Raw genomic sequence first — 12,727 nt, 5'->3', positions numbered from 1 at the left:
AGGTTCATTACCACCATGGTTGATAAAATGATGAAGTTAGGGCTTGTCCACACGTAGTGGAATTGGTGCGTATTTTCCATCCGGAATTGCGGTCGGACAATATGCAGCAGAATACAGTAGCAGCAAAATGGGTGAGATTTAACAAATCTCATCCACACACTTCTGTCCAGAAATTCACCTGCGGTGCGTATTTTTCATACCGCAGCACGTCCATTCCTTCTGCGGAAAGTGGACTGAATTGCTGCGTTTTTCAGAGGAGATATCGACATCTTCCAACATTGAGAAAAACGCAGCAAAATGCAGGAAATGGTGTGGAATTTCTGTGGAATTGCTGGAGAAATTTTCTGCAGCAATTCCATTACATTTGAACAAGCCCTTAGACTTTCAGTGGCGGAGATAGGTTTACCACAACATTCATGACACATGAGATCTAATAATAATAATAATAATAATCTGTCACACACATTTTTTTTTTTTTTTTGTAGGACTCTTCAAAACAACCAGCTGAAGACTGTCCCTAGTGATGCTTTGAAGGTCCTGGGATCCCTTCAGTCCCTGTAAGTTATTATTTTTTATTTTTTTGTATTTTTTGTGTTTTAAAAAAAATAATAAAATAGTTTTTTCTTTTTTACTGCATTTACAATAAAAGTGCAACTTTGACTCATTAAAAGTAAAAGGAGTACAATAAGATAAACTTGGTGACCTAAAAAAAAAAGCTAAGCCCGGCTGACTTATCATGGCCTGTGAAAGTAAGTAGGGGTTCCTAGATGGAGGACCAACAATCACAACAACCAAGGTAGTGCTTGGACTAAATGGGCAAGACAAGGAAAACACAAAAGGGAAAGAGAAGGGATGGACGTGCCCGTAGGACAGCCAACAACACTATCAAAATTGGGCTTAGAGGGGTTTTCCGGTTTCAGCAAGTTTAAAAAAATTTAAAGTAATACTATTTTCTAATAAACTTTCTCTATTCCTTATGGTTTTCAAGATCTCTGCTTGCTGTCATTCGGTAGGAACATTCATTGTCAACTTCTAAAGTTCTATCCTTGTCATGTGATGTGCACGGCTCGTTACAGTATGTGCGTCAGTGCTGTCTACTAACGATCACAGCATGTGTGTACACCACATGAACCTGTAACGAGCCCAGCACCTGTGTGTCCATTACATGACCATGAAAATAATTTTATCCACTGGAAGTAAACCATGAATGCTCCTACTGAATAACAACAAGCAGAGAAAATATATTGGAAAAGTGTAACTTTTTATTATGCAAATAATAACATTAGTTTGCTAAAACTGGACAACCCCTTTAAATCGGCCCTCTGCTCCTGGGACAACATTTTAAATATAATCGCGTATATGGAGTAATATTACCTGGTTCACTCCAGTAGTGCCCATCTGCCGTGCATCCGCTGTTTTAGGGTGCCCTCTCTAAAATGGCTGCAGCGCTTCTGAGACACACCCTCTGTGCTTGGATAGGCCAGTGCTGCTCACGTGAGTGTAGAGCACTGTGGCCTTTTTGAGACCACGGAGGGTACCCTAAAACTCCAAATCCTTGGCAGAGGGGAAGGACTGGAGGGCCCCAGGTAATATAACTTCATATATCACATAATTTTGTACGGAGACCGGAGAGTTGCTGTAGTTGGAAAGGTATAGGCCCTGAAATGTGTTATTTTTTTATGGTAAAAAATGTGTTCTATAGGAATTGATTGTAGTTGTGCAGCATTATTACATATTGATGAAATGTGGAAAGGAGACGAGGTGGATAGACCTGTTTTTGCATTCGTATTTTTGAAAAAGATGGTGTCGAATCCACTGCTGAACTTACACTGAAAAGTCTAGACTCCACCAATGACCACGTTGACACGGGTCACACATATGGGAGCAGCTTTACTTTGCTAGGATACTTAATTTTACCGTTCCAATTATAAATATCAAGGAACAGTCTATTTTCGACGTCCGATCCTTCGTTATGGAAACGGAGTTGTGTGGAGAGTCGGTTGCTGGTTTGGTAGCGCAAATAACACCGTGTGCAGCTGGAGAAGTCTGGATTTAGGTTGCCGTAGAATAAATAAATGTTATGACTGTCGTGGACTGGTGCCCTTTCCTATTTTAGAATGTGCATTTGAAGTATAGAAGATGCTTGTGAGGTTTCCAGACCGACTAAACGCTATAATTTAATCTATGCAAAGATCTATTTTGGTATCCCCACAGAGATTATTGCTGTGTGTTTTTTAAAACGTCTGCAGCCTGTCAGAAACACTTTAAATGGCATCTTTGGGTATAAGTATATATTATGTAGTGTCTTCTGCTTGTTTTATACCGCCTTCTATACACTGTTTTGTTGTTAGTAGCACTCCGAAACCAGTAGAGCAAAGTTTGCCCAGAACGAAAGGTGTTTTATTTTTTTTGCATGTGTGGTTTTGTAGAATTGATTTGTAAAAACTAGGGATATGGCCATCAGCAACGTATCAGATCTGCTTTTATTTGCCAGCTTGATGGAGTACGGGGATTGCTTGACTGATTTTAAAGGCCATGTAAACCTTTAAAAGGCAAACGTGGTTGTGGTTTCTTAATAAAAAGGTGTATTGGTGTGTTTTCTAAAAAATTCTTAACTTTTTTTTTTTATAGATACAACTGCTCTGTATTCTCCATACAGAGCTGCTGTATCTAGCGCTATTCCATGAATCAGTCAGTCCCGCCTAAGGGCTTTGTTCACATGGCATATGTTCAGGTTGAAAAATATGAGGCTGATTTGAAGACAAAAACATAGCCCTGGAGCTGTTTTTATTTTTGTTTGTTGTATTTTTTGTTTTTGAGATTTCAAAGCAGTTTTATTGACGTGTCAATGGGAAATGTTTAAAAAATCTGCTTAGAAAAGGCTTCAAGAAGTGACCTGCATAGTTTATGTAGCATATTCTAAGGGGATGTTCACACGGAGTATTTTGCCGAGTTTTTTGACGCGGGAACCGCGTCGCAAAACTCAGCAAAAACGGCCCGAGAACGCCTCCCATTGATTTCAATGGGAGGCGTCGGCGTCTTTTTCCCGCGAGCAGTAAAACTGCCTCGCGGGAAAAAGAAGCGACATGCCCTATCTTCGGGTGCTTCCGCCTCTGACCTCCCATTGACTTCAATGGGAGGCAGAGAAAGCGTATTTTGCGCTGTTTTATGCCCACGGCGCTCAATAGCCACGGGCAAAAAACGGCACGAAAATTGGCGTGTAGGGAGAGGAAAATCTGCCTCAAAGTTCCAAACGGAATTTTGAGGCAGATATTCCTCCCCCAAAATACTTCGTGTGAACATAGCCTTACAAGGCTTTTTTAATTAATTCTTCAGCATTATAATACGCCTTGTATGATCTTTAGTATATTTCCTATTAAATCAATGGGATACTGTTTTGCAGGCGTATTTCAAGTATATTTTTGAGTGTAATACCAGCGTTTTACGCTCTGAAATACACCTGAAAATCAGCCATGTGAACATGGGGCACCCACACACGTAGTGGATTTGTTGCAGATTATATGTAGCGTTTCCACAGCAAAATCTGCACTTGTTACCTGCGAATCTTACTGTTAATATGAAAAGCCGCAACATCCCCTGATTTCTGTGCAGAAAATGTTCAGGAAGATATTCGAGATTTTTAAAAAAAAATCTCATCCACTTGCACGCGGAATATCCACAGCAAAGACTGTTTCAGGCAAGTCTGAACAGAATCCGCAACAAATCTTCTATAAGTGCAGGGGGCCTTATGGTAGAAAGTTTCTAGGCCCCGTAGCTACCTGGTTCCTGGGATTTGTCCAGACTAGGCATAATAAAATTATCATCTACTACTCTCCCCATTCTGAAGAATACATTTTCAAAGGACATTGCAAACTCTGTAGCAGTTAAAATCGTATGTACTCTAAATTGATCTACTATGCGGCCATGACTGTTTTCATGGCGGTCGTGTCCATTAGAAAGTGTATAGCTTCTTGTAGGATAAGGCATATGGATCTTATGGTTTCCTTTTAAAAACGTTAGAAATAAATATATATCCGGCCAAAAATGTAGTTCTGACATTCCCTAGATATGTCAGAAAATGACATCACTGGAGTCCATTAATTGGGAGCACGATCGCCTATCGTAAGAGGAGGCAGCTCTGTTTAGAGCCCACAAACCCTTTAACGTTTCAGAGATTTTCTGTAATTAAAAATTTCTGAGGTATGAAATAGTATGAGTGGTGATCACATAGACACGACCAGTGTTCTCTTCTATGATGTCAGAAGATCACCACCTTTTTGGGTGTTTTTTTTTCCCCTTTTTTAAATAATAAAGTATTGAGAATTAGGAATGACGGCTTGACCTGTATCCACTGGTATGTAAATGCTAAACTTTCCTTTTGTAGGAGACCTACATCATTTACTAAGCGCATTCCCTTATGCCCGATGTTTTTGTGCTCTGTCCAAACACCTTGACATCCCTGGTAACCTACGAGAAAGTGTGCTGTTGAAAGGTGCTTTTGTTTAGAACGAGACGCTGTTTTTATTTTAACAGGGATATGTTGAGCCAACTGTTTCAAGTTGGTAGGTTTGGCACATTGGGTTGTGTTCCACGAGACCTACCAGGTTGTCTGATCTAAACCAAATCCTCCTAGAGGTCTCTATTTGCACAGCTACTGAGCCTCCTGCCAAGCAACAACCGTTGAATACACAATGGAAATGATTGAAATCTCACTTGCATTAAACTCTTCCCCTTGTTTTTGGGGAGCAAAGTAAATAAAAGGAGAGGTTTTTAATATTGACGCATAAAAGCAGTAAGAATTATAAACCAAAGCTAGGCTTTGGCAGCAATACATAGAATTTATTTTTGTAAAAATTCTAATAATTTAGTCAGACTGTCAAGGTTGTAGCACTGATACTGATCAGCTCAAACTTTTTTTATTTTTTTAATGAGTGCAATCACTTTTATAAACCCCTGATATAAATGGTTATAGATGTTTTTTGTTTTTTTTCTTTAATATTTGAGCACAAACAGGATAGTGGTCAAAGTGAATTCCCCTGCGATCGGTTTGTTTTAGAGCTACCTGCAATCTTGTGGATTGGGTGACGAACCGCTTTGATTCAGTTGGTTCAAGAGCCTGGTAAAGATTTGGGCATCCATTATTTTATTGGTCCGACTGGGTCAAATGCCCATTCCAATGAGATGGCATCTTGTGGGTGCTACACATACAAGGTTGTACCTTTTCTCATTTAACTTTTGCTGTCCGCCATGTATGTCAAGTTGTTGTAATGTTCCTCAGACAGGGGCGTGGCGTATAATTGGTACCATGGACCCCGGGCAGTTAAAGTGTGCCTCCCCCGCCAACTCTGAAGATGCTGTACCCTATATTTGCAGATTTCAGTTTAGGTGACCATAGATCTGGCACGGTTTTGAGTTCCCTGTAAAAGTAGAATGAGCCATACGGAAGAGAAAAAGCAGAATGCTTTGAGACCCTAAAGAGGTGAGGCACTTTAGGCCCTGTTCACACTGAGTTTTTTTTTTTGTGCTGATTTTGACGCTGAAACTGCTTCGGAATCCGTGCCAAAAAAAACGGCTGAAATTACCCCTCATTGATTTCAATGGGAGGCAGAAGAGGTTTTTTTTTTCCCAAGCAACTTTGGCTGCTCGTGGGGAAAAACAGCAGCATGTCCTTTCTTGCTACGGTTCCGCCTCTGATTTCCCTTTGAAATCAATGGGAGGCAAAAAAAAATCGGCGGTACTTGTTTCCAAGTGTTTTTCGCTGCGTTTTTTGCGCGTGGTCCTTGCATTAGTTACATGGCCACGGGCCAAAAACGCTGCAAAATACGGCATGAAAAAAAGAAGCGCAGGCAGTTCAAAATGTCTCAAAATTCCTTAAGAAATTGAGGCAGATTTTTTTTCTGCCTGCAAAAAACTGTGTAAACAGGGCTTTCAATTTGTTAGTGGTTTCCGGGCACAAAAATCTGCTGTTCATGAATGTAGCCTTAAAGAACCAGTCTGTTTAACCCCTTAAAGTCCAATCCATTTTTTTGCTTAGAAAGCGCCCCTGGAGATAGCACCCCCAACGCTTGCCACCAGAAAAGAAAAAAAAAACATTCTCACCTGTTCCCGTTCCCATACCGTCCTCCAGTGACGCAGGACTGGTCAGAGACCAGGCGGCGTCATCCAGCGTAACGGAGCAGTCGGAGTGATGACATTGCGCCGACTGCATCATTACTAAAGTGCCAAATGGTGAGGAAGGGAACTGATAGTTCCATGTATCGTCAGCGCTAGAGTAAGCAATTGTATCCGCGTCCTAAGGACGCGGATACAATAGAGTGGTCCCGCTTCACCCCGGTTCCCTGAACCGGCTGTAATTTTAACAACTGTTTCGGGAGAACCGGGGCAAACTGGGCCCCCTTTCAGCCTTGGGCCCTGGGAACTTCCCCAGATTGCCCTCATTATATTTCGCACCTGTCCTCATGTCATTGAGGGATGTTCAGGATTCATGGACTTATACGTTGTACATTTGAAAGGTCAATAACATAATATAGGCATCAACTGTTGCACCTGAGCAGGAGCGTTGATTAGATATATTAGTCTACTGTGTGTATTCGAGAGTATACCTTCTGCAAGAGGACCGTGCCAATAGCATGAAAGCACCAACAGTAATTCACACTGTTGAAACTGTGTGGAATGCGTCCAAGGGATCATACTAGTTGTTGACTCTTGGTGGGGAGTTTGGATGGACCATGAGTGGACATCGAACACCAACCCCACCACCACTTTAGCTTATTAACATGAGGTCATTAAGCTGCATCTTGCTTGTATATGGTGAAGGTATTTAGTTGACGTTTGACGAGTTTATCCCACCGGAAAATCCTCCTTTTGATCTTCAGGGGAGGTTTTATGGATCTTGAATAAGAAGACAAAGAGGGACAGGTATTTTCTCGTTCATTTTTGACGAAGCCTCGGGCCTTTTGTATCCTGAGATATTTTAATGCAACTCTGTTTAAATACTCCTTTCTCTTGTGAAGGAAAAACTGATTCATCAATTCAGGATTATTTATTTGCATTAGGTAAGAAGCATGCAGGTGTCATTACGTAAGGGGAGTCCTCCTCTCTCAGGTCACTGCTTTGCATCAACAGTGTATTTTGAGAATATATTTCTTGGCATGTAAAAATAATTCTGACACGTTCATAAGCCTTCAAGCAACTTGTCAAAGTGACAGGAGGATTGATGTGAAGGGAATTAGCAGAGAGTCATCGTTTTGCCTGTCCTGGTTATTTACAATCAAAGTATTGCTCGCTGGATGATAGGAGGTGTAGTCAGTGGTAATAATTTATCTTCCTTCATCTATTAGAGGCCGTATTTATCCAGGAATTTCTAAACCTAGCTGAGTAATAAGCTTGCTCTAATTTCTTAATATTGTCCCGCTAAAATTGGAGTTCTTCATTCATAGATAAGTATATAGATCCTTACGGACATATCCAGTGTCTATATCAAGACATGTTGCTGGAGCCGTTTACATAATGGTGGTTCCCACAATCAGCAGAGGTAAATTTAAACAGCAAATACAATTTAAGGATATAGCAAGTATTATGGTTTTTCTGAATAATATCACCAGTAGAGGGCACTGTTCCCATGAGTTAAGAGTAAATCTGTTTACCTTGGCTTTTGTTAGTATTTTTGTATTTTTTTTTGTCAACCGGAACCAATGTCACATTTGCAGACTTTTTTTTTATTTTTTTTTATTTTATTTTTTTTAAATGCCACCAGCATATCTCTCGAGTCACTGCATTGGTTTAGTTTGAATTTTGACTAAATTTATGGTGTTTTGATAATGGGTACACCTTTAAAAAAGGCTGTATCATATGGTCATCCTTTGGATGTGTCCTGCACATTTTCCATAATCGAGAAGATGGGAACACATTTCAAGATCCCTGTTATGTTCCCTATGAAGATTGTAGGCTAGGGCAGTGTTTCCCAACCCAGCCCTTAAGGGACCCCAACAGCTCATGTATTGAGAATTACTAGAATATTGCACAGTTGATTTAATTCACTTCACTAAGTCAATCAATGGCTTTTATTTTTTTCGGTGGGAAGTCTTCAAAGCACGGTTTTCCCCAGGACTGGGATTGGGGAAAACTGGGCTACCGAAGTGGTTTATTTCGGGTTAAAGAAGCAAAAACCTAGAACCCCTTTAGAGCGAACACTTATTAGGACAAGTGTTATTTTATTAATGATTGTCAATGGACATCGAAAAGTAGGAATAGTTATCCCCAGGCAGACCGGTATGAGAATTGTGAGGTTCGAGAATGTAGAGATAGTGGTAAAGGAAGCGAACAAGTTAAACTTCAACTCATCGGATCCTACGGTCTTCCCAAAGATAAATGACGCTAGAGGTGTCTGGAGGACACTTACCATAAGAATGTTCTCATTCAGTCAAGCCAGCGACAGGTTTATGGTGGCGTCAGTGGAGATATCAGTTGGCCAAATAATCCCAGTTGTCTATGGCCACCTTTCATTTCAAGAACACTTGAAGCTTTCAAAGAAAATAAACAGTTTTTGCCCAATTTTTTTAATATAAATCTAAGTTTCACACTCTGGGTAAAATAGATGTCAACTCTGTAACTGGAGGTGAAGCTCGATGGAGCTTTTCTTCACCTCAGACAAAGGAGAAAAACCAACAAGTCTACAGCTGTTCCACAGATTTTATATGTTCCCGGCAACTGGACGGATAATACAAAGTCGTCAGCTTTTTTTATGTATTTTTTTCTATTTTTGAAAGGGAAAAAAATTACAACTGTTCGTTCCATCGTCCTTATTCAGCTTTCAGTAAGTTAGAAAGGCGATTGATTGGAGATCTGTAAATGATCTCTGAGCGCTTTGTTTTGAGAAGCTTAATGCTTGGGCACTGCGGCCATTAATCACCAACCTGACAGGAAAGTGCAGGTGTTTTCTGTTTAAATAGGAGGGAGCCTGTCAATTTTAAGTGTAACCTACGTTCTGCCACAGGGGCATCAGCCAAAGTTTCCGTTTTAACCCTTTTCAGGCCGGACGGGCATATCATGTTCTTTGTTCTTAAGCGCAACTACATAATTTCCCAGTTGAAAGTATCCCGTAACTTGAGGATTCATTAAAACATCCAGTGAAACGTGATAGCCTAGGTGGGGCGCTGCTTTAAAGCTTAGCTCTTTGTTCTAAACGTTGCTGTGAACTCTACTGAATGATGATGATTTAGACTCTGGCCGATTGATGTTATTTGGGCTCCAAAATACACACAAACAGCTTGTTGTGAAGCCGAGTGGAAGCGCCAGGGCAGGACGCTTTCTGATAAATGCATATGGCGGTAGGAATGTTCTTTGAAGTTGGGAAGCGATGCTGATGAATGTTCTGTTTATTGCGATTTTATACCAAGCTGCGCTGAGTTACATAAATGAGAAAAATAAACGTATCCATAAAAGAACACTTCTCCCTTTTTATTTGCAGATACCCCATTTGGGAATTCTGAGTTTATAGAGCAGGGTCCCTTTTCAAGACCCTCTATATTAGCCAGAGCGGAGAATGACTATAAAGTGCGCCTCTCGCTGTGGAGGACCTGGCATGGTCATGCATTACAAAAACAACCCATTGGGCACCATGTAATGCTTAATTTCTCCTGTGGCGGTGCTGCTGTGAAAAGAAAAACTCTTCCTAGGTTTCCCCGGCTGATCTATTTAAATAACAAAAGTCTGTGTTTTATTATCCTATTCAACCATTTCTTAGTTGTATGTGGAAAGCTTCGTGAGTTGGGGTATCATATTCGCAGGAGAGCCACAGGAAGCCATTTATTTAAAGCTCCTGTCCATATCATATGTTCAAAATGGATATGCATCAGACTAAAACGGCGTCGATGGGTCTGCAATTTTGGTGTAATCTCTAGATCAGAGTATTAAAACTGCAGTGCACGGTGACCAAAGAACAATACAGTGCCAATGGTGTAATGAGAAGCGATCTTAGGACAGGGTGCTTACTTTTTGTACATGTTTTAAAATGAGAGTTGGGTCCATATGCCAATACCCATTATCCACGACAAGTACTGGAGATTTCAGATGGTCCATAGTTGTCATTGTATGTTCCTTCCATGATATATAAAGTAACTGACATCTACGAGTGCTCTTCGATTTCTAAAGCTGCCTAGGGATGTTCGCCTGGAATATACGACATGTCTAAAACATTAAAGCAGATATGTCATACTAGTCTATAAAGGAACATTAGGCCTAAGCTATTATTACTACAGGATCCAGGAAGTTGAGGTAGGTGGGTTTGTTTGCAAGGTTCTTACACTGTAGAGCCCAAATAGATGCCCATATTCCTGAGACATGAAGGTAACTGACTTTCCGACTAATAAAATAGTGGCTCTGGGAGAATTACCCAAAACTGGATTAAAGAAAACCACTGGTGACTCCAGTGCTCCTTTCATGTCGGAGACGGGCACCATCACTGCTAACACCGCTCTCTACGAAACAGCTGCCTGTATCTCAGGTTCCATTCTATCCGTATGGAGAGGATATATACCTAGATGCACCTATGGATAAGCCACCTCTTCCTGCTGCAGTTACCCCTTCCCCACCAAGATCAGGGCAGTAAACATACTATAGCCATATCCTATTTTATATAAAACTTTAGCACAGTTCCCTTTTAATATAGTGTGCCAATTATTTTTTTATGTACTCAAAGTATTTATTTCATGTCTTCCTGCCCGATAAACTCGCACTTAACTATTCTGATGAATTGAATGTCTTTCTCTTGCAGACGACTAGATGCAAACCACATTGTCACAGTGCCAGATGACAGCTTTGAGGGTCTGGTGCAGCTCCGACATCTATGGCTGGATGACAACAGCTTAACGGAGGTGCCTGTACGTCCGCTCGGCAACCTCCCGTCCCTTCAGGCCTTAACGCTGGCTCTGAACAAAATCGCTCACATCCCAGATTATGCCTTCTCCAATCTCTCCAGCCTGGTTGTTTTGTAAGTATCCACCCCCTACAGCATATGAAGCGTTAATTACTTATACAGTAGAAGTGGCTTCCATGTAATCGTGCAGCAGAATGTATGCTGCTGTTTTTAGCAGCCTGTATTCTGCTTACAGAACAGGCTGATAGGGAAGCCATTGGGGTTCTTTTTGCTCCATTGGACCCACACTCTCATTCACTCCCGCTCTTACACGTACGCTTGCGATTTGTTGCACGCCATATTGTAATCTTATGTAACAGATCCGTAAGAGCATTACATTTTAGTTGTTTCATTATCTTTTATAGGCACCTTCACAACAATAAAATCAAAATCCTTGGACCCCACTGCTTTGATGGACTGGATAGTCTAGAGGCCCTGTAAGTATATGCACTGCTTAACCTGCCGCCCTGCGATATTTATCCATCGGCTTATGCTTTCCAGGGATTAAGGAATTGATGGCATGACAGGAGCGTGGCTGTGTATATTTCAGGGCATACGTCTTTCATTATAGATCTGTTACTTGAGGGTATGGGACTCCAGGGAGGGGTTTCATCACTATAAGCTTTACTTCAGCATTCTCTTTAAAGTTGGGGGGAGGGGATGGTTGACATCCTAGCGTTATTTCTTAAAATGTAAGGGAGGCCATCGTCTGTCAGCGGTTTACTTAGGCATGGGATTTCCAGAACTCCATTTTTCCTTTTTCTGTGCAGAAATATATTGGGACTTTATTTGGCTCTAGCAACATTAAGGCTACGTTCACATGTAGCTAAAAAAAAATCTGACAAATCTGCATGTCACATATACAGACTTTTCTTCAGAATTTGTTCAGATTTCACCCTTCCCATTGAAATCCACAAATCCGGACAGAACATCTGCAACGTTTCCACTACGTGTAAACATATCTTAATGGCTTAATCGACTTCCTATTAAATTTGTCCTAGTGTGTATTCGTCGGAGATGGGGATATAGGATTGTGAGCTCCGTTAGGGTAGGATGTCAATGCGGGCTCTCTGTACAGTGCTGCAGAATATGTTGGTGCTATATAAGCAACGTGCAAATTTACCACAACCAAATATTGCCGTGTGACCCTCACCTACCCGATCTTTTATTTCTGATTTGAAGAGCTGTAATTCCTCTGTATCAGATCTGTGACAAGTCAAGCTGAAACACATTTGTTCCTCTTGACTTGTTAAACATAAACAGATCTATATTTCCTTCCCCTTTTCCTGCGCTCCTTCCATTCCTGTTATCGCCTCACACGGAAGCCGGGTGGGTTGTATGAAAAATTAAGAACCTTTCTATTATCCCAAAAAAAAATCCTTTCCTTTGTCAGTCCATGTAACCGTAGCGATGCTGCTTCTAATTCAACACAGGCAGACAGTCCAACAAATAAAGGAGGAAGGTAAGACTCCATTAAGAATACGATCTGCCAAACCGGTCCGGGGGGATGAGATATGATCAGTAAACATTGCGGTGCCAGTCCTCTCTTCTGATCACAGATTACATTGCAAATGGTGTCGTTCGTCTTGAGGAATTCGTCACTTTGTGGATGGGCCCCGACGGATTTTATTTCACAGTTTCATGTTCCCGCCATGGCGTTTCAGAAACAGGACCCACAGCGATCAGTTGATCAACGGGCCAACTTAATTTTCAGAAAGGGTTGTCATAGTGAAACGACCACTTGAAGCTAATACATTCATTCATTTTTTTAAGAAGTCTGTGCAACCGGAAGGAGCGCTCTCCTGTGCCCAC

At 41.1% G+C, this 12,727-nt stretch overlaps 1 protein-coding gene across 2 annotated transcripts in view; it reads left to right on the top strand.

Annotated features, from left to right (window-relative positions):
- The window catches only part of LGR4 (leucine rich repeat containing G protein-coupled receptor 4), a 79,774-nt gene that overhangs the window by 53,404 nt on the left and 13,643 nt on the right, over positions 1-12,727 (top strand). For both annotated transcript variants that reach the window (XM_075837720.1, XM_075837718.1), the window contains 3 exons: positions 486-557; positions 10,775-10,990; positions 11,281-11,352. In XM_075837720.1, coding sequence (XP_075693835.1) covers positions 486-557; positions 10,775-10,990; positions 11,281-11,352 — 360 coding nt within the window. The remainder of the gene's footprint in view (positions 1-485; positions 558-10,774; positions 10,991-11,280; positions 11,353-12,727) is intronic.

Source organism: Rhinoderma darwinii, chromosome 9 (genome assembly GCF_050947455.1).
Source record: "Rhinoderma darwinii isolate aRhiDar2 chromosome 9, aRhiDar2.hap1, whole genome shotgun sequence".
Lineage (NCBI taxonomy): Eukaryota > Metazoa > Chordata > Amphibia > Anura > Rhinodermatidae > Rhinoderma > Rhinoderma darwinii.
This window is presented reverse-complemented; position numbering and strand designations above follow the sequence as displayed.